This window comes from Cuculus canorus, chromosome 1 (genome assembly GCF_017976375.1).
Source record: "Cuculus canorus isolate bCucCan1 chromosome 1, bCucCan1.pri, whole genome shotgun sequence".
Lineage (NCBI taxonomy): Eukaryota > Metazoa > Chordata > Aves > Cuculiformes > Cuculidae > Cuculus > Cuculus canorus.
The window spans coordinates 108,948,184-108,975,074 of record NC_071401.1 but is presented as its reverse complement, the minus strand read 5'-3'; the positions used below and the strand labels follow the sequence as shown (position 1 = coordinate 108,975,074).

Below are 26,891 nucleotides of genomic sequence, written 5' to 3'. Positions count from 1 at the left end.
CACATCAAAAATAACCCACATAAAGTATGACATCCCATATGGGGACCCTAATCAGTCCAAGAATAGACCGAGGCCAACTACTAAGCTGTACTGATTCTTTTGTCAGCTCCTGAAGGAGCTAATCCCATGAAGTGAGCACACAAGTCAGTTGCTCCGAGCACCGTTTTTCTCCATGGTTCAGTCTCCAAAGTCAACAGAGAACACACACACCTCAAATGACTAATACAGCAAAAAAAAGGAGATGATGAGGCAATTGATTTCAATGGTCTTAAAAGTGCTAAAATATTACCTGAAGAATACTCTTTTTCTAATATTCACTGTCTGAATAACCTCACATGCAAAAATTAATAGGTCAGATTAAATCACCTCTGAAGTCACTTGTTGTAGATTTTGCTTTTATTTTATTGTCCTGGGGAATACTTTAGCTTCAAGTTTTACCAAGGTCATCTTTCATCCAAAAACCTTAATATAATTAGTATCAATTCCGTATTTTGTGAAGCTCACGCTGAAAATTATTAACTGTGTTACAAGCAGAGTGTCAGAGAAACCAAGGACAGAGAGAGTAATCTTTTCAGCTTCAAAGGCACAGTTGATGACTCTAGTTCACTGGCTAGTTAGAAAGATGTGCATTTTTTATTAACGGTGTTAGCAATAAATTTGAAACTATAAGCATTTCTCTCTCTCTCTCTTTCTTTTCCTCATTTTAGATTTTGCCAGCACCACTTCAGTCTTTTTAACACCCCACATGACATTGAAACAGTTGCGTTAGTTGTCCTTGTTGTTAACTTCAATGATAATTAGTTGTATACTTCTGCTTTTAAGAGTGAAGCACTTCATCAGTATCCTGACAGCACAGAAAGTGCCAAAATCTGCCTTATTGCAGTAATAAAAAAAGATCTTGGCTTTTGTTGGTACTATCTTCAAATGTCATATATACCTTTCTTAATAAAATAAAACTCTGTTAGCCTTATGATTTGATATAAAAACAGTAACAATGAAACACACTGAACAGAAACTATTTGCCTATTCTTTCTCCTTATAACAAATGCATATTTCCCGTAAAGCTCATCATTGAAGACATGCTTGACAATGCAATTAAAACAAACCAAAAAACCCAAAACTTTGAATAAGATCCTAAAGATCCTCAGTTCTTTCAAATGGAGTCCAAAAATACATTTTGAAGTGTATTTATAGAGTATTCTTTACAATAAATGTTAAATTTTCAGAAGAAAATACGTACGGAATGAGAAGTTGTTTTACTGGAGAAAGATTTAAAAAGAACCTATGTATCATTTTTAACCTTGGAGAAATTTAAATGTGAAGCAAAGTTCAGATTTGTAAATATGAGGATAGGTAACTACTGAAGAGAAACATCAAGGGAAATCATGGATTCTGCATTCCTTCAGGTTCTAAATTAAGCCTACATATGTTCTGTTGGATGCACTTTAAAATAAAGGTTTCTGTTCCTTATCAAGAACTTTTGAGAGTGGAATCTATACAAGAATTTAGGCTAATTGACCCAGCATGTCCCTCTGGAATTGGAAGATCACAGATTTTAATTTATGAGTAACATAGCAAACTCCATATAGGCCCATTGAAAATTAATGAGCTTTTGTATATGTAAGATATTAAATAGAAGAAAGAATATTACAGCCTGTTCTCTTGTAGAGGAAAATCTTCACCTATTTGCAGGTCATTCTCAAGCTTATGGGCACTGCATGAAACACTGACAATATGCTAAAAGTACTCTGTCTCTCTTTGGACTGGAAAATCCAGGTTCATCCAAACTTTAAAACTACTTGTCTGCTAGATGGGATAAACTCATTTAATCAATTTGCAAACAAAACTGCTTGTAGAGGTGTACATACTTGTTCCTCAAAACCTCTTGAAATCAGTGGAATTTTGGCTTCTAAAGCAGCAGGTAAGAATATCTAAATTTTTTTTTATTACTACTTTGAATGTCACAAGATTATTAAGCATTACTGAAGTATGAAGTTAGTACGAATAATACAGGTTTCATGTCTTATTCACATCTAAATGTTGAAAATGCCCACACATTAATAAACTGCAGAAAAAGTCATGACTGAGATCACCACTCAACTAGAGGTCAGATGAAAATGGCTAGTACGGATACAATCTTCAGTATACATTGATTTTGATGTTATGCTTTACACAGAGGCAGTGACACTGATGACTTCAGTCCTTCACATGTAATTTTTGAAATTGTTGTGTTTCCTTTCCCTTTACATGTGGAGGCTGTATAGGAGGAGTGCTAAGACCCTACAGTCTGCGGCACCTGAGGGAAAGTCTCAGGATTAATTTAGAGCCAAGGACTTTGTTTTTAGCCAGTGAATACCTTCCAGCAGAAAGGACTCTTAATTTGGAAAATCTCTTATACTGCTAGCTTACAATAGAACTGTACGACTGCATAATTCATATGCAGTAGAAAAAAAACCCAGTGTGATCAGAGCTCAGGTTAGGAATGTTTGAATTCCTGATGCATTGCTGAAGCCTCTCCGGAGTTCAGCTATATAATGGAATCTTTATCAGACCATCAACCAATTGTGATGCTTATCTGTACGGCTTGCGTTTTGAGTTAAGTGATAATCCATCAAAGCTGGAAATCATTGTGTACTTTTTAAGTTGCATACTTCATTACTGCAAGCTGACAGCTGGATAGATTTGTTAGCACTAGAAATATTTGTTCCAGACACAAAAAGCAGGTTCCTAATATATGATATTAAGACATTGCCTTTCCTTTCATGTATTCAGCATGTCTGTGTTGTAATCTATGTCTCATTTATGATGTTCATTTACATAGGAAACTATTCAGAGTATGAAATTTATCTTTATTTGTTCCAGAATGCAACAGCCTCATTTCATGATTAATATGACCAAATAACATATAATAATGACGACAGTAGTCATCTTACATCATAATAGCTGTTAAGCAGAGAAAACGGCAATTTTCCCAACTGCCTATTTCTTTGCTTCAGCTTGTAAAAGATGAAAACTGAAAAGCCCAAGTACATTTCATGGCAATCAAGCTAACTTGCATGATATGGGTCATATCAGAATTTTTGTTTGTGGCTAGACTGTATGCTGTGCATGTCGACTAAAGAATTAACCTTGGATAGATATTACAACTACAAAACATCTTTTAGAAGTATTTGAGAATTGAGAACTGGATACACAGAAACACTTGGTTTTGATTTTGGTCTGCTCACTATATAAACATTAGGATATATCCATCTTTTTAGCATGTACTGATAATGGAGTTTCACATTTAGTTTCACACTGCATGAAAAAGTACGCCCTTTCATAACCACAATCTGATGCTACTTACTACCCTGTTGTCCTATTTCCTCTGAGCCACAGGAAGATATATTCTGTAGATGCAACAATATCCAAAATTCCTAGTCTTAATTTTAAAAAAATATAGATTGTTTTCATGCTAAGTTTGTACAGCCTCTTACTTGAACCTACTATGTTTTTAGTCTATGTTCACCACGCATGTGAATGTGTATGTTTGTCATGACCAATCCTCTGTGGACATACTTAGAAATCTGGAATTTTAGGCATTGAAATAAGAAATTGCTTGTATTCTTTTTTGTTTGGTTGGTTTGTTTTTTTTTATTTTCAGTTGGTTGCAACAGTGAGATACCTAATGCCATGAGGCTAAACTGCAAAAGAAACACCTGGGGACTCCAAATTTTAATTTTTTTTACATCTATCAGATCTGTGTACATGATTCACTGCACTAACATTCTCAAAAACTACTTTCGTAATATCATAAGAAGGCTTTTCCTGGCTGTATATCTATCAGACCTAAAAGACAGATAGTTCTTTGAGCTACAACAGGTGCTACAATCTCCTCTGTTGATCTTAATATTGTGAACTTTGAGAATTTGCAGCATTAATTCTACTACCAAGCATGACTAGTGGGGTGAAACTCTAATTAAATTTTGTTTACAGAAAGGAACAAATTCTGTTTCCCCTAAAATGGGCATCATGTGCTACTAAGATTCTTGAAAATATACTTGTGGAACTTCAGAAACTCCAAGTCCTGTTCAACACATGAGGAGACAGAGAAGGTACAGACACATGAGGACTGGGCAGGGGTACATTAGAAGAATAATTTCTTGAGAAAATATTGGCAGAATAGACTTAAGCATTAACATTATAGAGCCTTTTTTGTTTTCCCCTCTTTCCTGAAACTACCTTGAAATTATCAAGTCATGCAACTTAGACAGCAAGTGAAATCAAATGAACTCTGTATACTGAAGGGGGCAGACGAAACATTGAGGGATCTACAAATAAACAGACAGAATTAATATCAATTTACCTTCCTTGCTCATGCTGGGCAAAAGTATCCTGGATTCCCCTGTACATGGCATAATTCATATGCATCCTGCAAGTATCATAGCAGAAGAGAGGAGCAGAGGATTGCCTAATATTGTTTTTTTAAAACTCTGGGTCCTAATTTCTTCATATTTCCATAAATATCACATTTGAATCTCACCATGACAGGATGTTTTGATATAAAAAATACAACTGTTGGATGCTAAAACAGCCACTCTCAAATCCTGACAACTTGCTTTCTGGTCTCTGGGAACTTTAGATCTCTGTGTTGACTTTGTCCTCCCGGTTGCACAAAAGCCTAGGATTTGGCCCAAGGAGATGAGACCATACACAAACAGAGCTGTGGAGTTTTTCTTCCAGCGTCAGAGCCCTTGGTAGCAGAGGACACATGGAAAAGAAGGCAGACACTGTTACAGTTCCGCGTCTCTGTTCTGCACCTGTTAGCTAGTAGTGGACCTTGGGAAACTGGGAATCATTTCTCTTCCTGGTCTCCTCTATTTACCCCATGTAAGTGCCAATGAACAAATGTGTGCTTTCTGTCCCTGGCCTCTCTATCAGCTTGTTGCAGATGCTGGCTAGGGAAAGTTTCTGAGCTGCTACTCAGTTGCAGCTTGTGGATGTTCCACCTGGGTAACAGATAGCTCTGTTATCCTTAGATACCCCTGGAGGTTTAAAGACTTAGGGAAAGATGCTTGTAAAATAGGTTTGGGATGTCATCATGCTTTACCATGATTTATTAGCACACTTTGTAAACAACTGAGAAACAAGTAGAATGAAAATAAAGGTAATGAAAGAAGCCACTATAAAATCAAAAGATGCAGTTCTTGTAAGATGGGTGCTAAAGGCTTACTTGAATATCTGATGGGAAAATAATAATCTAAAGAACTGTTGGCCTCAGATTGTTTGGCCTCCTGGGAAATCTAGAAGTTGGATAAGCCAGTAGGAGATTTTTGTAAGAGAAGGGAAGATTAAAAAAAAGAAATAAAACCAGGAAAGCTGTAATTTTCTTACCTGGTATAAGTAAAACCAGACACAAATTATAGATCTTATGTTATCACTACAGTTATAAAATAGTATATAAAACAATTAGCTTTTAGCATGAAGTCATACAAAACTGCTTTTAACATTAGACAACAATCTTTCTTTTATTATCAGAGTTGAATGCAAGTCAGCATACACAATGTTTAAGATATGTCTACTCTTATCTCCCTTATCCCTCACATATTCTATACCTTTCCCTTGCTTTATTGTTTCTTTCTCTGCCAATATCTCTAAGTGTCAAGTTACATTTATCAGATTATGTGAAAGAAAAATCACAAGGAAAGAAGTGGTAATGCTTAACACTGTTTTGATCGAAAAACCCTGAGGTCTAAAATTACTGTCCAAGTAGTTTCTGCATTTAAACTACCTATAATGAAACAAATATTCTGGTCTTTTTGTTTTGGTTTGGTTTTTTCCTCCACTTATATAGATTCCAGGGTAAAAATGGGAGAAAAATAAATGAATGTTATTTTTTCGCTAAGGCGGTTGAAATTTGGGCTATTGAATACAAATATTCACACTTAAACTAAATTCACAATAGTTTTCACAATGGCCGTGTCATCCTCAAACCCTTCCTTAATCCAATATAAACTCTTCTTTATAAATTCTAAATTTAGCTCCACAGATATCCTTTAAGAAATCTTTCTTTTATATTAGAGGCAAAACCAATAAAAGCAAAGTGGATTATAATAAAGCAGGGATTTCATTCATATATAAATGTGTACTTTCATTGGCTTTGTGGTCAACCTGACTATTACATAAACTCTTGAACTTCATAGTGCAGCTGCCTTGGAGCAGCATCATATCTCTGCTGCACACAATGAATTTTGGAGATGTTTTTAGGCATTGCTATATAAAGCTTTGAACATTCTGGCACAGTCATTATAAAAGTGAGTCAGCTGAGAATGAATCACCATGCAATCGACCTCAATGGATCTATCTTCTGAGCCTGGGATGCTCTTGCAATGTTACTTTTGTATCTACTTAGTAGGTGGTGGTGAGATTTCAACCTTCAATAGTAAGAATAAGCAAAAATTACCAAGTTTTATAACTTGTTTGACTTCTTTTTTGACAAGAAAATGCTTAAATTTAAAAAATCACAGGAGGGGGGTGTGTGTGGGTGATTAACAATGCCAGCCTGTGCGAGGGTTTTGAGTATATTTGTGTGCATAAGCTTTTCTACCCTGTGAATCCAAAAATACAGAACTGTTCTGACTTGACTTGAGGTGGCTTCTCCCAGACAGTTAATCACATTCACTCTACACCTACGGTACTTTGAAGGACTGGCACAGAACCATCTAAATTAAATTTATGCTAACAAAGAATTTTTCTAATGGAGGCATTGGTTGTTTTGACTGCTGGGGGCAAATCCACAATCCTCGTGCCTCTTCCCAGTCACAAAAGGGAACACTCGCATGGATCCATGCACAGCTTTCACAAATAACATTAAATAAATCAGATTGACAGGAAAGCACTCATACAGTTTATCATTATTTTTTCCATAGTCCTCTAGAATTGTTTCTTCTCATGCATTTTATTGTCATTTTGCAGTACATTCCTCATCATGGTTATTAGGTTTTAAGATATCCTTAACAAATATATAAAGGGCAATACTCTTCATTGGCATCAAATTGTGCTTAGATTTTTTGAGTTAGTAGGAAATGTACCAGTAAAAGAATAATTAATTCCCGAAGGACTGAGCACAAAAGCAAGCATGCGTTTGCATGAGAAAGTGAAAAGTTTGATTATATAGGATGTTTATGAATTATCATGTCATCCAACTGGATCAGTAACTTTTTTTCATGTTGTTTACTAAATGCCATGCAAATTAAGAGAGAGATGGGTCACAGTTCCAGAATTAACTGATGATGATTTAAAGATTTTTTTTTTTTCCATTAATTCAGGCTTTTGGTAATGATGAAGTACAATCACTGTAATGTAAAATGCCTTAAATTAACAGACTTTCTGGGCTCTTTCTATCCTGCATCATTTTCCTGTAAAACCATCTCTTGCAACTGGATGTGGAGTAACATGTCCTCAAGGTGGACTACGTAAAGTCATGCAGAATAGAGAAATGTCTTGTCAAATTTGCCTGACATGACTCATAAGTGTTAAGTCATAATTTTAGAATAGAATTAGTGAAATCCATCCAGTAAAACTGTTATGCCGGCTTTTGGAAACCCAGTTCAAACATATTACTAATTAGTATGTCCTACCCTATTATCTGAGGCAGACTTCTCTTTCTATAAGGTGTGATCAAACAAGATCCAATAAAATAAGATGAAGAGAAATGCTGCTACCAAAGTACCTGGAAGCCAAAACACAGGGGGGAATAATTGTTTTGAAGGTTGAAAATATATTAATATCTTCTCAACTTTCTGTCCTTCATGTCAAAAATCTTATTGGAATAAGAAGCAGAAATATGAAAGAAAAAACATATTTGTATGCTACTTTTCGCTCAGCCAGACATGGATACTACTGAAAATCTGATTCTTTCCAAAATAGCCCTTATGCAGCTTGCACCTCTGGTTTGTAGGTGCTCTGACAATCTAGATGAGGGTTAGCTTAGTATTTCAGTGTGGCAGAACTATGCCTTCACAACATTCACCATTAGTTTGTGAATTTGTTTTGGGTCCAGGAAACATAGAAGAGGAAGAGACCTAAGGGGAGCATCCTGTCCACTTCCTGCTGCCATAGGAATCAAGCACTTTTAAAGAAAGGATGAAGAAAGTCACAGGACTTCAATAGAATCACAGAATCACAGGATCACTAGATTGGAAACCACCTCTTGGATCATCGAGTCCAACCATTCCTATCAACCCCTAAACCATGCTCCTGAGCATCTCATCCACCCATCTTTTAAACACCTCCAGGGAAGGTGACTCAACCATCTCCCTGGGCAGCCTGTTCCAGTGCCCAGTGACCCTATCTGTGAAATTTTTTTTCCTGATGTCCAGCCTGAACCTCTCCTGGCACAGCTTGAGGCTATTCCCCCTTGTCCTGTCCTCTGACACTTGGGAGAAAAGGCCAGATCTCTGCTCTTCACAACCTCCTTTCAGGTAGTTGTAGAGAGCAGTAAAGTCTCCCCTCAATAGTTACACCGTGTTACCGCCTCCTCTGCATTTAGAAAGTTTTCTCACTAATTCAGTGGATTTATTTTCCTCATGGAACTTAGAAAATAATTCTTTGTCGGAGTCATACAGACTTCTCTTATTTTAAACCAAAACCAAACAAACTGGTGCCTTCAGCTTCCTCACAGGAATCTTCCTCAAAGGAATTTTAAATTCCTTTAAAATTTCCTGTCCTTGTTTTCTTTGACCTATATATATTTGTCATTATCTTTCAGCATAACACCTCTATTAGAAACAGCACTCCAGTTGTCCTCTCTTGCTGGATAAAACACTAACTACTTCAGCCTTGTCCTAATCACTCATGAATAGGATCATAGGATCATTACATTTCTTTAGTTTTGTCTTTCATCTAATGTATCTCTAAATCCTTTTGTTTTGTTAAATTTCTTACACCTTACTAGTTGCAATTACTTTTGCATCTGATTATTCCTGATTTTATGCCTGATTTCCTGTTTCATCCACACTGATATATGACTTGTGCTTACAGTAATCCACATTCTCACATTTTTATGGGATTTAATATCCTTCAACTTCATTAGTCTATTGTGTGTGTCCTCTGTATTGGGAGAGATTGTCGATTTCCTTTCAATACAAGCTTTCCAAGAAAAAGCCTTCCCACACTCCTTTATCTCTTAGATTACCGTTATGAGAGACCATATCTACCAGTTCCTTGCATTTGAAGTGGTCTCATCTTCTTAGCCATTTTGCTACATTCACTCCTTTTTCTGGGAAAAGCAAGTGCTGATGTTTTAGCAACTGATGATCCAGATTTCCTTCTTTCACTTCCTCTTACAGCAGCATCTCTTTGTTACTCTAGCATCAAATTCCATGCATTCTCATATATGTTAGAGCTGAAGCTTAGAAAGGGATTCTCCTTCACCAGATCTTTGTCTTGATGCAAGGCACACAACTGGTGAAAATGAATGCTTCAGAATAAAGGAAAAAGAGATCCTAAACCACACTCTGGAGGTAACAGAATGCCCTAGTGTGACCAGTACACTAAATATATGATCACATCAGCCACATAGTTTAGCAATGACCACACAACAAGAAGAAGAAAACAATTCAATAAGGACAGTAAACACCAACTTGGCACACAAAGCACTTGGTCCTTCCAGTATCTGAACTTTCAGATAGCTGAGAAGCTTCTGCTGCTTGACTCAAAACACTGTTTTATAAAGACAGACATGAGCATTTCTGCCATACTGCTGCTCTTGCAACTACACAGACCCATGAGCACTGGGCTGTTTTCCATGGTGGATCCTTTTTTTTCTGGAGGATAAGGACCAATTTAAGACTCTTTGTCACAAAACAATAGTTTTTTTCACACTATAGGTAATATTGAAGCTTAAAAACATAATTTCAGGGTTTATGTTAGTTTATTAAATGAAGGCCACAATATTAAAATAGCAAGCTATATGGAGGAAGACCGTGGGTGATCTGGTACTATCACAATCTTTATGTAATGGATTTGCATTAGCTCAGCTTATGCTTGCAAGTTAGACAGGTCACAACAACTGACTTGTAACAATTCTTCTGGAAAGAAAATATTTCATAACTCCATCTCAGCTTTCCTGGGATTATTATACCTCATCATGTGAATTCTTTCAGTGTGATAATTGAATAATATTTCCTCTATCATTGCACAATGAAAGCCTTCAACAGACCACATAGGAACCTTCTGCGATTTCACTCACCATGAGAGATCACTAGCTACCCAGAAGATGATAATCCGTGAAACCTTATATGCACATCTTCACTATTGAACAGTTATCTCATCAGCCAGTGAATACAACAGTAAAATTAAGCTTTATATTTTGCTCATAACAAAGCAAGGCATTACAATAACATTTGAAAAGCTATAACAGACAAAAAAATCAATAGGATGGGGAAAGAGGAGAGGAGAGAGAAATTTCAGCTCATTTGCTCTAATTCTGGTAAGATAAAGACATCTCTAAGTTAGGAATACCTTATATTGTAAAAAAATAAAAAGAGTGATGTCATGTGTTGCCTCTTTGTTAATAAGTAAGACTGCATCACCAGTAATTCCAATGCTCAGACACCTATCTTGTTTTAAACATTAGCACTCAAAATAATCAGTCCTAAAATGTCATATTTATTTAAAAATATCTTGCTTGCATTTTACATTAAAATTAACTTACTAACCTTAAAAAAAATAAATGCAAATGTATACAAATAATTTAAGCATCCTGTCAAAGTTCACATACACTCTGCTGGAGCAATAAAAATATTCAAGGTCATATGAAATCTTTCTTAACCTTGTACCATCATGTGAATTATTATATTATATCTATATATTCAACTAAAATGTTTGAACTCTCTCTTTAGCAATTACTATCCTTCTTAATAATCAAACCTATAATTTCCTGCTTATATTGTGTTTTTCAGGCCATAACAAAGAAGTATACTGTACCTCTGGCGCTGATGGCTGTTGCCGATGTGGTTGTGCTGGTTGTTAAGGCTACAGTGGTTGTGACTGTTGCAGTGGTAAGGGAGGGGATGACAGTAGTGGGAAGCAAAGTGTTGAAAACATCTGGTGAGTGGAAAAAAAATATAAAATAAAATCATATCATGCAAACAAAGGAGAACCATAATAGTGGTTTAATTTGTAAATACAAGTATGTTGAAAATGACTAAATTAAAACATGATTAACATAAATTATTACGGGTACAACAGAGTACCTTTAAATTCTTGACATTATATCACTCTCAATTTTTATAGTCAATCTTCTAGCATACAGAATTTAAAGAACTGTTAAAATGGCCAAGTTTCCACAGAACTGGAGAGTGACTGTTTAAGTGACAAGAATCCATTTCTTCACTGAGCCATTTTAAATGTCTCATATAGTAGAAACCATATATGGATGAAACATGCTGTGTCAGAGTGGGAGATGAAAAAAACAACACCATCATGCTAAAATAAACACACATATGTTAACGAGAAATGGCTGTATGTTAAAAACACCCACTTTCAGACAGACTCAATGGAAGAAAAAAGGGGAGAAAATGCTACTAACTATAAGAGCTGCTTTTTCCGGATTGCTTTTCTTCTTCCCACACCTTTGTTTAAGACACAGTTGTCTGCTAAGATCTAGAGCAGAGTATATTTCAAAATCTTTACCCTAATTAGCAGGCAAAGTCATCTTTCAGTCATCCTTAACACTTGAAATTCATTGTTAATACACATATCAGTATTTATCTAAAAATGCTTAGAAATAAAAATCAGAAATGCTAATAATATTGCTATTAAAAAAACCCTGTGTATACAACTCAGAAAAAAAAAAAAAAAAAAAAAGGATAACCCTGATGACAGCATGCTATAAAACTCTTCAGCTTTTGATCAAGAAAGTGCGGGTATGCCAGGCTTAGGTGTGCTGCTGCTTCATTGCAGAGGAACCAACAATGCCTGTTGCAAAATGCTCCAGTACAAAGCAGAGCATAACGAGATGTACACAGATAGAAAATACTTTGATTACACTGCCAAAAGCAATAAAGACCAGAATCACTTTGCTTTATAAGGTGACTACAGGTTTTAAAGAACAAACAAACAAAAGCCCTGAAGAGAACTACAGAGAAGCACTTCCACGAGGAAATAAAAAACATCTGACATTTTTCAAATTATTTATGCCACAGGTTTAAAAGGAAAGGACTAGTTTCACAGCAGTTGATGGTGAGTAACCCATTCCACACTGATTTCAGTGAAAATATTTCTGAAGGATGCTATTCAATGCAATAAAAGAGTAAAAATCTGACCCATGATCTGTCTTCCCTTGCTGTGGAAAGAAATGCAGTAGGTCTCTCAGTACCATCAATCCTGGACTGAAATCAATGGAATTTGAAGTAGCTCAGAGCTTTACAGTATTGGACCCTACAGAATGCATTTCAGACATAAGGTCCTTGAGTTCATCATTGCATAATTACTCTTTTAGGACTTCAAATTAGCATGCTTACACTATTTTCATACTTGGTGACAGATTATTTTGCCACTTTAAAAGTCTTCTTGTCAGTTAACATCTATGAGTCACCTACAATTTTCTGTATTCCTCTGGTTTTGATAAATGCCAGAGCTATTCTCTCTGGAATATATATTTGTGGGATTTTCCACTTTAGAAGCAATCAGAAAATGGCATGAGAGCCCTCTTTCATCTGTTTTACACTGATATTTAATTTGTTTCTCAGTACAAAATATTCCCAAGTCAGAAAAATTAAAACAGGCTTTTAAAAAACCCCACAGTGTAGCCACATTAATCATCAGGAAAAATGGTAACATTACCTGGAGTGTGAATACTACGATAATTAAACAGAACTGAGTATAACAAGCATCAGAAATAAATTAACATGTTAAAAAGATACATGTCACATGTTCTGATCTATGCAATCGCTTCTCATAAAGGGGAACTCCTTGCCTGATAAGTGTCTGCAAAAAAATTAAATAAAAAAGAAAGAAACCACTTACATCAAAAGGACAGCAAAGCCTTGTCTTTAGGAAAGCTTTACAAATCAGTCTTGTATGCAAAACCTAATTGGTGTGAGTTACAGTTCCCTTAATTATCTTTCTTAAATATGCCATTTACTTAAAACTATGCACTGGCAAGTTAACTACAACTGGCAAATACAGTTATGGTTTTATGACAGTGCTTTACATTCTGTGAATACACTGCCTACCTCTTTTACCACATAACAGCTTAAACGAGTCACTGCTGAATGTAGAAGTTTGTTGCTTTTTGGTTTCTCTTCTGATTGAAGTATTTCCAACAAGAAATTATTTTATTCTAAAAGAATATTTTAAAATTATTTTAAAAGAAAGGCTGCCTAGGAAACAGACTAGTTAACAAGAGCTGGGATATATCAAGGTTTAATACAGATGTGATAGATTAATCTTTTCTGAGCAGATCAAGAATAATGAAGGCTTGTACAGAAATTAGTTTCCTGATCAAAGTAGCAAACTCTGATGCCAAACATCAAAATGGCAGATTGTCAGAAGTATCAAAGAAAAATATATATTCTTAAAAGAAATGTAAATGCAAGCAATAGCGTTGGCTTTGTTTCTTTCTTAGCAGAGTAAGGTGAAATTCACCGTGCAAATGACTGCGGTTGGTCTGCTTTGCTCACAGCATGACAATTACTTGCTCTCAAAGACTACAGTACAAGACAGCAACAAGGAATCAGCAGCCTGAAGAACACTGCATTGCCCAAGCAATGAGATCTAAGGCTGCTCTGCCTAGAGAGATACCTGGTTCATAACTTGCCTAGGTTTGAGGCTCTGCTCCGTAGAATTGCTTCTTTAATGACATGACAGTGTGCAATAGGAATGTATATGCAAACTAACAGAATAGCTCACGTCTCTCCAGGCTGCAAATTTTGGAACTCTTGGACCATATCCTATTCTTATACCTTATTTTGGACAACTCAAATCCAGGCTCAGATTAGCATTCTGAAAAGCACCAGAGCCCCACATTCAAATACATTTTGCGTCCAGCTCCTCCCGCCCCACCTACTGTGTCTCTTTGACAGAAAGGCTCCTTATCAGTTCTTACAAGAAGATCTATGGATTCTTGCAAAAAAAATTGACTTGTCTTTGCCTTGAAAATGCTTTTGTATAGGACAATACACAAAATGCACTTAAGAAAAAGGCAAAGTAATGTGCAATGCCCCTCATTCTCTCATCATGTATTGTAGGCGCAGGAGGTAAGTGGGTTTAGTAGTTCAGACTACAAGTGTAAACTGATACTGAACAGCACAGGTTTCTGTTTGAGGCATATGTGTGTCAAAGATGGTGTGCTGTTTCATTTATATGCCACGGTTTCACCTGATTCTGGTCCTGTAGGGCTTTTGGTTATTTTTTTTACTGCAGGGCACATCTGCCTTATACTACTGGTCAGGCACACATTATGTTATCCAGAGCTCTATGTTGGCAGCCTCAGAAACACACTATGGAAAGGACTGTGTAGATTCATCCTCTTGAGTTCTCTGTCAAGGAGGGTCTTAAGAGAATGAATCTGCAGATTTCTGCTCCAAAATTTTGCGTTGGAGTGAGACTTAATTCCATTTTCTGACCTTGCATTTTCTAAATCTAGTTGTACACAATGTTCAGCTGAAAAAAATTTTGTTTACGACTCTCATGCCACTAAATACCAATAATCATTTTTACCACGAGACTTTGTAGAGTGGAACTTTTTAATTCAAATAGCCGTACCCAAATCAATGACCAGATTGCTGTTTTAGTAATAATGAGACCTTAAGCCTTAGCCCCATGTGAAGCCAAAAATAGCTAGAAACACAAGAAAATGAAAAAGCCATGCTCAGAGATGTAGAAGTCCAACAATATTTGTTCACAATCAATTTTGAAACCTTACTCCTAAATTGAATGTTTGTTGACAGGTATTCAGTCAAAAAATTCAATAATGTGTTTAAGGTGGTGTTCATCACCTTGTTATCTTGGAAATACAAACAATTGACAGATGATTAATTATTTCCATAAAAAAAAGTTGGAAATAGGAAAGAGGCAAATCTTCACGCCAAGTAGAGTTACTGACTCCAATCCTCAACTCTTTTTCATGTATGTTCCTACAGCTTATATAGATAAGACCTGAATTGGATTTTCAATGAAAGATAATTGGTTTCTAACCTCTCTGTAATGGCACAAAGGTGTTTGAGCTGACCCACAAATCTCAGCCAAGAATTCTCTTTTCAGTGAGGACTTGAAGTTTGGTGGATGTAGAGAAATTATGGTGAAGGTTTTACAGAGGTGTTCTTCGTGGCCACTGCTGTCACAGAATCACAGAATCACAGAATCACAGAATCACCAGGTTGGAAAGGACCCACTGGATCATCGAGTCCAACCATTCCTAACACTCCCTAAACCATGTCCCTCAGCACTTCATCCACCCATTCCTTAAACACCTCCAGGGAAGGCGACTCGACCACCTCCCTGGGCAGCCTGTTCCAGTGCCCAATGACTCTTTCTGTGAAGAATTTTTTTCTGATATCCAACCTGAACCTCCCCTGATGGAGCTTCAGGCCATTCCCTCTCGTCCTGTCCCCTGTCACTTGGGAGAAGAGGCCAGCTCCCTCCTCTCCACAACCTCCTTTCAGGTAGTTGTAGAGAGTAATAAGGTCTCCCTTCAGCCTCCTCTTCTCCAGGCTAAACAACCCCAGCTCTCTCAGCCGCTCCTCATAAGACTTGTTCTCCAGCCCCTTCACCAGCTTCATTGCTCTTCTCTGGACACGCTCCAGAGCCTCAACATCCTTCTTGTGGTGAGGGGTCCAGAACTGAACACAGTATTCGAGGTGCGGTTTCACCAGTGCTGAGTACAGAGGGAGAATAACCTCCCTGGACCTGCTGGTGACCCCATTTCTGATACAAGCCAAGATTCCATTGGCCTTCTTGGCCACCTGGGCACACTGCTGGCTCATGTTCAGTCGGCTGTCAACCAGCACCCCCAGGTCCTTCTCTTCCGTGCAGCTCTCCAGCCATTCTTCCCCCAGTCTGTAGCGCTGCATAGGGTTGTTGTGCCCAAGTGCAGGACCCAGCATTTGGCCTTGTTAAACCTCATCCCATTGGTCTCGGCCCAGCGGTCCAGCCTGTTCAGATCCCTTTGCAGAGCCTCCCTTGGCATGCTGTCTGACAGCATGCCATCAATCTACGTTGGCAAGGTGAAGGCAGACCGCAGGTAATCTGACAGCTAACTGTGAGTAGAACATGGAAAAAGGAGGAGCATTCAACACTTGGCTTGGTCTGGAGGCTGCTCTTTAGCACAGGCATAGATGCAGTGTGCTTATGAGTGGCAGAATAGGATTGTGCCAGATCAGCTCAGAACACTATGAAGCCCTGCCCAATGATAATTTCCTGTTCACCTTTCCTTCTTTCTTGAATGGATGCTGCATTCTTGCTACTAAGGCAGAAGACATTCATCCACTTAAGTGCAGGGAGCCTGGACAATTTACTCTGACTGTTGATTTGGCCCTAAGCATTTTTACTCTCCATTTCCAAAGAAATGAGAAATGGTTCTGTTTGGTTTAGCAGGCTTATGTGAAAGATAGATTTGACCTATTGAAAATATCTGACTTGTTTGGTGAAAACACAACCAGTATTCTGAAATGACTGAGCACCATTCAGACAACAATAGCTGCAGTTGATAAAAATGTAAAGTCTTTTGTTTCAAGCTTGACAAAGGCTGACAGAAAAATTAAATGACAAAGTGATAATGATGGATGGCTTTTGCTGTATTTTGACTGAGAATGAAAGAAATTTTAAGTGGTAAACTGAACTGAGTGATGACCTACCTGGGAAACAATTTCACTACTCTGTGCAAAATTTAATCGGTCTGTGCTATGTAGTACTAAATAATTTAGCAAGATTTTAAATTCAAAGGGAGCTACATTTAGCCTTGCTCCAAGAAAATGGGACTGAACAAAAGGATCATTCAGCTTGAATATCATGTGCCAATAGCTCCTTAGCACCCAGACTGAATGATCATGAAGGCTCATGGACATAAGCTCAAGGGTACTTTTTACTAATTGATTCAGATTTATGAAACTCTGAAATGGCAATTATGTGCTTGACATTTTTGCTAGCAAATCAGATATCATTAAAAAATATCCAAACCCTTTTAACAAAAGCTCCATATAGATCTAAATCCCTAGTTAAAACAACTAGAAACATGCGGTGGATGAGTTCATAACGCAAGACATACAGCTGGGCTAAAATGGCTAGACAGCTTAGAAAGAAAAGAAAATAAATTCACATAGTCCCATGATTCTGAGATGTTTCATGGGCCTGTAAATGATGTTAAATGTTAGAAGATATGGAAAAGCTCATTAAAGTTTGATTGAAATTGATTGCACACTGAGGACAGAGGGAAAAAAAAATCAAGTGTTAAGACATACTAGGATTTTGTTATCTTTGCTCCTTCTCCATAAGTTAGAAACTAGGAAGGACCATAGTTCTCTCTTCTTATAGGAAGCTTGACAGTTTGGTGGGTTTTTTTTCCTAATTTGAAAGCAATAGGTTTTGCAGTAGCAAATGAAGGAGGATGAAGTATTATAAAATCACAGCAGATCCTGGCCTAAATTCCAGCCTTACAAAGTTGAGAATGTAACTTGAAAGAACAAGGCCCAGTTCAATATTAGTAATGGCAGCACAGTGTCATCCCAAATAACTTTAAAGTTCATTCTTTAAAATGAGGACCTGATATCACACTGTGCCACATTTTACAATACATGCTCTGACCAGAATTGCTTATGACAAAATAAAAAATGTGCTGAATATGAAAAAACAAGATGTAGTAGCAAGTTATTTCTGATTATGCCATCTCATTTGACATTGAAATATGAAGAAAAAGTTAACTGCACTTAATTGTTTTGAAACAAATTTTCTATTGAGCACCTCATTTATTTTGTGCACCAGCATGACTCACAAAGACTATGGGTGTGTGAAAGGCTGATTTTCCACCAGTAAAACTATGTCAGGTTGAGGATAGGCAGTGAGGAAACAAGGAGCTGTGGGTCTCATACAGGTGCCAAGAAAGATGCAAGAGAAGGAAGTTCATTAAGGTTGTAGGAAGGACCTGGTAAGGTAGGGCAAGTTCTCGGGGCAGAAAGTAGTGACTGGCCCTGTGACTTCTTTTCCTGCCCAGGTGAGGCAGAATGAGGCTCCCATGATCCAAGAGGAGGTGGTTAGAGGCTTGCTTGCCCAGCTAGACACCCACAAGTCTATGGGGCTGGATGAGATCCACCCAAAAGTATTGAAGGAGCTGGCGGATGCACTTTCCAAACCCCTTTCCGTCATCTTCCAGTGGTCCTGGCTGACTGGTAAGTTCCACTAGACTGGAGGCTGGCTAATGTTCTGCCCATCTACAAGAAAGGTTGCAGGGAGGATCCGGGAAACTACAGGCCTGTCAGTCTCACCTCAGTGCTGGGGAAAGTCATGGAACAAGTAATCTTGAGAGCTCTCATGAAGCACATGCAAGAGAACCGGGTGATCAGGACCAGTCAACACAGGTTCACGAAAGGCAGGTCTTGCCAAACTAACCTGATCACCTTCTGTGACAAAGAATGTGTGTGCTCAGGCCAGCTCTCATGTGGTGCTGTGGGGCTCTGGATCAGGCAGACGAGGGAGGGATATTTAGATACCTACCTCCATCACTTTCTGTGGGGACTGACAAGCAAAGCATGCTGTGATGAAGCCTCCATCCTTCCTCATCAACCTCTCCCCTGGCACAGAACAGAATTTGGCTGTAGTGGGTACTGGGTCTATGTCTTTTATTATGTTCATGAGTACTTGCTAAAATTCAAACAGTGGCAGTAAACACATGCATAGAAAGGAAATGTTAAGGTTGTTTTTTTTTTTTTTCTGGGTAGAAAAAAACATGACCTTTCTCCACAGCACAGATGTTGCCACAAGTACAGCTTTGTCACCTGGAGGCTAGAGTAGTCTGTTGCACATACAGTTGGCAGAGTTGCACACAAAGACCACAGGAAACTTGAATCAAGTGGTTTACAGGAAAGCATCTAGCATGAGCATATAAGTATTGCAGCGGTGGCTGATAACTTTCAAAATACAGAGTCTGACCTTTGAAGCCCTCAGTGCTTACTTTAGGGATCATTTTCTGCCCACACCGCTCCACTGAATTTGTGATCAGCAAAAGTACTCTAGCTACAACTCCCTTGAAACAGAAGAAAAAGCTTGCAATGAAGGCTCTGAGATGCTGGAACACACTCCCATTTCATTGTCTCTCAGACTCATTGTTTGTTGCCAGTCTAGCCAATTAAAAAGCTCACCGTTCTTGGTCTCAGTGAAGCAGAAGAAGAAAAGGTGACATAATGTGGTATCTCACAATATATTTAACTATTGTTTTTTAGCTTTGGTGGGGCAGATAATATAAATTATAACATTTGTATTGGAGAAAAAAAAATAGATTGTAATGTGATTAGGGAGATCTTGAGAGGCATCAAAAAGAAGAGGAATGTCTATGAGCTTTGGAAGAAGGGACAGGCGTCTTGGGTGGACTACAAGAAGGAAGTAAGATCGTGCAGGGAAAAAATCAGGAGGGCTAAGGCCCAACACTATGCTGGGTGGAAGCGTGGATCTGCTGGAGGGTAGGGAGGCTCTGCAAAGGGATCTGAACAGGCTGGACTGCTGGGCTGAGGCCAATGGCATGAGGTTTAACAAGGCCAAATGCCGGGTCCTGCACTTGGGGCACAACAACCCTATGCAGTGCTACAGACAAGGAGAAGTCTGTCTGGAAAGCTGCCAAGAGGAGAAGGACCGGGGGTTATTGGTTGACAGCTGACTGAACATGAGCCAGCAATGTGCCCAGGTGGCCAAGAAGGCCAATGGCATCTTGGCTTGTATCAGAAATGGGGTGACCAGCAGGTCCAGGGAGATTATTCTCCCTCTGTACTCAGCACTGGTGAGGCCGTACCTTGAGTACTGTGTTCAGTTCCCTCACCACAAGAAAGATGTTGAGGCTCTGGAGCGTGTCCAGGGAAGAGCAACGAAGCTGGTGAAGGGGCTGGAGAACAAGTCTTATGAAGAGCGGCTGAGAGAGCTGGGGTTGTTTAGCCTGGAGAAGAGGAGGCTGAGGGGAGACGTTATTGCTCTCTACAACTACCTGAAAGGAGGCGTGGAGAGGAGGGAGCTGGCCTCTTCTCCCAAGTGACAGGGGACAGGACAAGAAGGAACGGCCTCAAGCTCCACCAGGAGAGGTTCAGACTGGACATCAGGAAAAAATTTTTCACAGAAAGGGTCACTGGGCACTGGCAGAGGCTGCCCAGGGAGGTGGTTGAGTCACCTTCTCTGGAGGTGTTTAAGGGACGGGTGGACGAGGTGCTGAGGGACATGGTTTAGGGATTGTTAGGAATGGTTGGACTCGATGATCTAGTGGGTCCTTTCCAACCTTGTGATTCTATGATTCTATGATTACTTAATTTCTAAGTGTGCTAAATCCAGATGACACATAGATAATATAAAATGATAAAATTGATAAGTTAATAACTTGTCCTGGTGATTAGATTTTGAAAATTATCCTAATACAAGGAAAATCTAAATTGTCAAGTAGGCAAATTTTTTGATACCAAATAATCTGTTTCCAAATGCGCTAAATTTTACTCTATTAGCTCTTACTAGCATAACATGTATTTCTAAGGATGAATCAAAACAGGTATTCAAGGAAAAGATTAATATTCCATGTTCTGGAGTTAAATGAATACAATAAGTACTTCAGATTACTCCAAGAGTACACTGTAAGAACTACATTTTAATCAATGTTACAATAAATTTTGCTAGTAGTTGAACAAAATCCTTTCCCATTTAGTAGTAGTAGCATTAATACAACTCATTATTTTGTTTAAGGGAGTCATTGTATTTTGTATAAAAGAACATCTTTCTAATTAAAGTAGTTACAAATATTGCATTGAGCAAATCACTTAAGCTTAAACAACTTGCCTGAAAGAAGTTAAGTAAAATTTGCAAAGAATACAACAGGCTAAGGAAAAGAATTTTGTAATTCAACATTTTAAATACAAAGGAAAAATTTTAGAGCATTGTTTGAGACTGCAGTCTTAAATGAAGTAGCTTTACTTATAAAAAGGCATATATAGGTTTCTTGATTTTGTTCACTACTCGACATTAACATCATATGTGTAGTGCAGAATGGATCTCTGCCTTGAGTTTCTCTACGATCGTTATTTAGACATCACAGACTCAATATTAGGGAAAAGGAGGTAGCATTATTCCCATTTCACAGCTAGGAAAATGAACACAGAAGTATTAAATGAAATGTCTAGTATTTTACAGACCTCTGAGCCTGACAGGGGAGTTCAGAACAGATCTCCAGAGCCACATTTTAATCTTCTACTAGAAAACCCAAACTAATCAAAACTACAAAAGAAAACAAACCCTCTTAAAATCATACTTAAAAAAGCAGCTGTCCTTATACCTGATGTGCCAGTTTCACTGCATTCAAGACAAAATGTTGCCACAGAAGCACAAAAAGTCTTGTACAAATACAGCTAGCATGTTTGCCCTAGGAGTGCAGTGTTCTATCATTACTAATATGGTGTTCTAGGCCCATTGACACTGCTTAAAAATCATATTAAGGCTTTGATGCTCATTTTTATTCTTTCTAAGTAAACAGACAAGACATATTTCCTTGTTTCTCCAAGCCATAAACTAGCAGTGTTCAAAATTAAATGAAATAAATTACTGGCAGCTGGCCTTTGAAAATCTATAAGGGAAAGCTAATGTACAATACAAATTCAGACATCAGCAGCCTTGAACAAAGGTGATAGCTTTCTTAGAATGACACTTGACTCTTTCTGTGTAAAAAATTTCAAAAAGCTGTGCCAGAACTGCAGTAGGAAGAAGAAAGAGGCCAAGGAGAATTTTCTAAAATTTCCCTATTAAGGAGACAAGTGTTGAACCTAAAAGGAGGTAAACAGATTGATAATCTCTATTTTATTAGGTTGCTGCTTTCATTTCACTTGAGAATTTCAGGACAAATCACTGAAATTGCTTAAACAACTCAAAACTCACTGCAATAATTTTAAGGTTAGTAAAAAGAGATAACAGAGAATATTATTTATTTTAAATTACTTTATTTCAAAACAACATCAAAAGGGGTCCAACACTAATCTGAAATGCATTATCACAGTGAGAGAGCTGTATCCCATTGAAAATCACCTTGTGCAAGTTAATGGCATCTTCACAGCCTAAAATATAGTCTATTGCACTTCTTTTCACTGTCTGACTAATAGACTTAATTCTCACATTCTTGTCACCATACTACATTACCTAAAAAAACAAAGCCCTGTCTTTCCAGTTGTCAATCTTTTATGCTGTCTCTTACTGCTCAAAAAAGTTTTATACGTGTAGCTGAATTCCTTCCCTTCCCCCATGACTCTTTAGCTACTACGAATCATGGGATACACACAATATAGTAAATACTTAATTTTATCAAAATTATCCAGTTTCCCTTCAGGCAGGCAGATATTTTGCACCACATCTACTAAGCCATCAAATAGAATAATTCACTAAAGGAATACCACACTATTTATCATGCAGAATGGTTGGTCATATCTGCTAATTTATTTTAAACAAAATGATGTACAAAGCAGTGCAAAGAGATTTCAGTTCCTGCTTGTGAATGATGAAAGCCATCCAGAGCTCTCCTCAATCAAGCAGCAAACTAGCATTTCAACATGTCAGTCTCCTTCAACTCCTTCCTGTCTCCTACCAGTCCAGCATTAGGAAACCTGCAGAAAATATAAAACCCAGAAACTACAGAGGAAAAAGAAAATTCACAAATGCAATGACCCACAACAATATCTAAAGAATAAAACAGTTTAGCCCGTCCTACATTTTTATTCTGCCAAACTTTTTTTCTGTCTTTCCTCCTCTCATTTAGTATGTTTTTTCTTTGATTGCCATGAGAATTGATATAGGTTGTTTCAGCTGAAAGATATACCCTCTGCAGGCATGAGGTTACCAAGCAAAAGCTATTTTTTTCTTCAAGAGCATATCTGGGGAATAAACAAGCTATGTGGATACCAGTGAAGGAAAGGTAACGGAAATGCTTGTCAAAACATAAAGTACATAAACCAAAAAGGAGATAAAAACTTTAATTCCTCTGTATTCAGGAGTTCTATCAAAAGAAAAGTAATCCTGACCAAAAACTATTCTTGCACATGACATATCACCTTACACCACAATATAGTCTCCAGTCACAGCAGATATCTGGAGACATCTTCACAGGCATCTCCTAGGTGAGTTTCTTCAAAAGGGGTTACAGCTTTCTTTGTGTTGGTGAGGTAACCACAGCCTTGTGAAAGAAGCCAGGGGTGTTGTGGGACATCTCCATATGGCACTAGTCATTCTAACCAACTTTATCAAGTTTGGCAGAGTCATACTCATACTTGCTAACAGTGTGGTTTGTGTTGGTTCTTTCGCTCCCTACAGCCTCAGAATGGTTTTGAGATATACTCTTACTGTTCTTCTGACTAGTTTTTGCTGTCTCTTCCCTTTTCCACGGGAGTCATATGGAAAAATTGATGCAATGACCTCTTCTGAAAGCTGTCAAAATAGTTCTGATTCCTTCAAAGTCAAAATGATTCACAGTAAGGCACAGCAAGGCAGAGGAATATGTAATGCCAATTATATATGCACAAAGAAAACTAAATATTTTCAAGTGGTGTGCTTTAATAAAGACATTATCCAAATCTACACTTTTTTTTAGAATAAGTACAACTTCTATTCAAGTAAGAATGAGCTATATGTGTTAGAATATGCTGTTACATATTGGACCTGGAGAGAGATTTTTCTGCATCCACGAGGAAGATTAAAAAAAGGAAAGTAAACCAAGGACAAATTCAAATTTAATTAAACTGAAATACTCTGAATTCAATAATTTCAGTGAACACTCCAGTATAGAAAAAAAAATAATAATATTAAAATCTTCCATGTTATCTAACACAATCACTTCTTTTTAAAAGTTTTCTTTCATCAAAACTGGTATTTTAAGGCAAAAATATAGAAGCATCCAACAGATTCACCAAAACCATTACTGTGGTTTGGAATGTTATTTTCTTGACATTTCCAAAATAATTTTGAGTTTATCTAAAAAAAACCCAAAAACCACCAAACACCCAAACCCCGTATCTTATTTTTCTAATGTTCCTATAAATGAAGAAATATCAGTTCTCACAGCTCAACTATAGACCTCATATTCAAGTATTTATCAACAAAAAGAAATTTCAAAGTAGCTGCGTTGCGAGTGTTCTGGGATAATGGCTGGACAATTCATCCATAAAATTAAGCCAACAATTTCAACATAAGTTTCTTGACAGAATTCTTTTACCTGAAAATGTCAACTAAAGTTTATTGTTCTTTAGTCCAATAATAAATGCTATAGTACACAATGATTTCTGAATTAATTTGATTCTGCTGTATTCGTCTGCATTATGCTTTAAGGTCTGGGCCACCACTTTTAGCATAACAGAGTCATCTGGAGAAGTTAACTTTAATATTATGACAACAATTTACTACCTTAACACCACTTTAGAACACTGATGTATATCCAAAATCGAAATATTTCAACACAATTTGAAGAGCTATACTTTGCAAAATAACACGTGAATGAAATTCTCTCCGTATTTACAATGTTGCCTTTAACACGGGGTTATAATGAATTATTTTCTTGCTTTCATCACAATAAAACCTCATTCCTTCACATCTCAGCTTTTGCAAGAAAACCACACAGGTTCTGAGGATTTCAAAAGATACGAAGATGAGCAAAAGCCTGCCTCTTCCTGGATACATTACTGGACCTCCATTTGTTTGCTTGCTTGTTTGGTTTGTTTGTGTGCTTTTTATGTGTGTATGCAGGCTTGCATAGTGTGGAAGGGGAAGACAGAAAAAAGAAAAAAGTGATGGTTTGGGGAGAAGGAAGGCTTTTGATAAGGAGGGAGTTTTTAATAGCATTATTTTACTTATTTACTTTTCAGCTGAAAGCTCAGGCTTCTCTGTGAGTTGTCTTCTGTACTTTTTTAATATTACTTTTAGTTTTTATAAGATAGGAATAGGGAGACTTTTCAGCTCTTTTTTAAGGCTTCAAATCTGAGACACTGTTGTTTAATTCAAGCACAGATATTAAAAAAAAAAACCCTCAACATTAAAAAGCATAGGTATTCACATGCACAGAATTTCAAATGATGTCCTAAGCAGTTGTCTGAGCCTCATATTCTTCGTATGCTTTGATCGCTGTAAGGGCAAGGTTGCTTTTTCACTAAAAACATCCTCTATTGTAGCTGTACGTGTTACTATTGTTCCATTACACCATGTGTCTGCTCAATTCTGTTTTCCCAAAGCCCAAGCTTTGTTCAGTTAAAGGGTAGGATTTTCCCATAGGCAGGGAAATGCTTTTCTCTGAGATGTGTCTGCAAATTAGACATTTCAGCTAAGAAGATATAAAGGAGAAACCTTTAGAAATTGTCCAGCTACCTAAATATCTAGTGCCTTGACACTAGAACAGAGGGCAACTAGATTACGGATGAGCCTGCTGCTTTATGTACATGCTACTTGTTTCTGCTCCCAGATTCCCCCTGCCCCTTCAGTGAATATTATTTGTGGTTTTTTTGATGTCTGTTTATGAGGTTAAGGTGTCCAAAAACAGTGCATAAGATTTACCAGAGTCCTGTATTGAAAATATTTGCAAGTCAGGAGATTTATTGCCTATACAATAAGCTTGGCTTTCAAAGAAAACAGAAAAAAATCTTATCTCCTCAGTTTTATTAGAAATTACCATTCTACTCCATTTTTACTTTCATGGAATGGGAGATATGCACAAGTGAGTACAGAAATAAAGAAAAGAGGGGATACTCCATGAGAACATCACAACAGAAGTAAAACATAATAAAAATGTGATAGTAGGCAAAAGAACAAAGATAAAGGAATGCAGAACAGATAGAAATAATGGAACTTGTTTCATTTCATATGTGTTTTGGATTCTACAGAGTTTCTACTACTTCAAAATAAACTTGTATAGAAGTAAAAGTACAAGCTCCTGGAATTATGGTTGGCCACCAAAGGTAGACTTCTATAAATGTATTTGGAGGCAGGAGTTAATAAACTAAGGTGTCTGGTGCAAATTTGCGTAGTGCTGTTACAAACAGGGAGAACAGTCAATCACAGAGATTTGCTGCTAGACCTAAGATGAAGAAAAACATGAAAAAGAGACTGTAAAAGAAGGAGAGTGGATAGAAGAGACAGGAATTCAGGAAATGCAAAGTCTTAAGATCATAATTAGTGAGAAATTGAGAGTGAGGTGGAAATACTTGAGAATCTAGTGAAGGCAAGAGGCATGAAAATAAGTGTGATTTTAACTGCAATGCAGCAATCAGACTGGAAAATGGCAAAATGAAGGTGGAAATGAGAACATTACAGAGATAACAACAGCTGTGGGACTTGGAAGAGGATACAAGCCACTGGCCTAAGTGGGAGAATTTATAACAGTAGGTGTACTGGGATTTGAAAGAAAATATGGCAGTGACGGTGAGAGGAATGAGACAAAGCCATCAGAATGCAAATGTCAATAGTCATCACAGCAAGATTTTCTGTACTTACAGCACAAGCAGCAAAAGAGGCCAAATGGGTTTGAAAGTTAGAAAGTGAAGAGATCAAACATGAGGCTTAAACAAACAAAAGAGACTACTTCTCTCTCAAAGCACATAATTCAATTCAGAAACAGGTTATTGTGAAAGCTAAGATGACAAATCTTTTGAAATAGGACTGGACAAGCAGGTGGAAGATAAATACATTATAATCCAGAGGAAAGGTGC

General features: G+C 37.5%; 1 protein-coding gene across 3 annotated transcripts in view; it reads right to left on the bottom strand.

The window, feature by feature from the left end:
- Positions 1-26,891, bottom strand: part of CADM2 (cell adhesion molecule 2) — a 660,645-nt gene that overhangs the window by 38,164 nt on the left and 595,590 nt on the right. For 2 of the 3 annotated variants that reach the window (XM_054052742.1, XM_054052751.1), the window contains one exon: positions 10,969-11,088. The exons of the other annotated variant lie outside the window; for it this stretch is intronic. In XM_054052742.1, the coding sequence (XP_053908717.1) occupies positions 10,969-11,088 (120 nt within the window). The remainder of the gene's footprint in view (positions 1-10,968; positions 11,089-26,891) is intronic. 3 annotated transcript variants of the gene reach the window in all.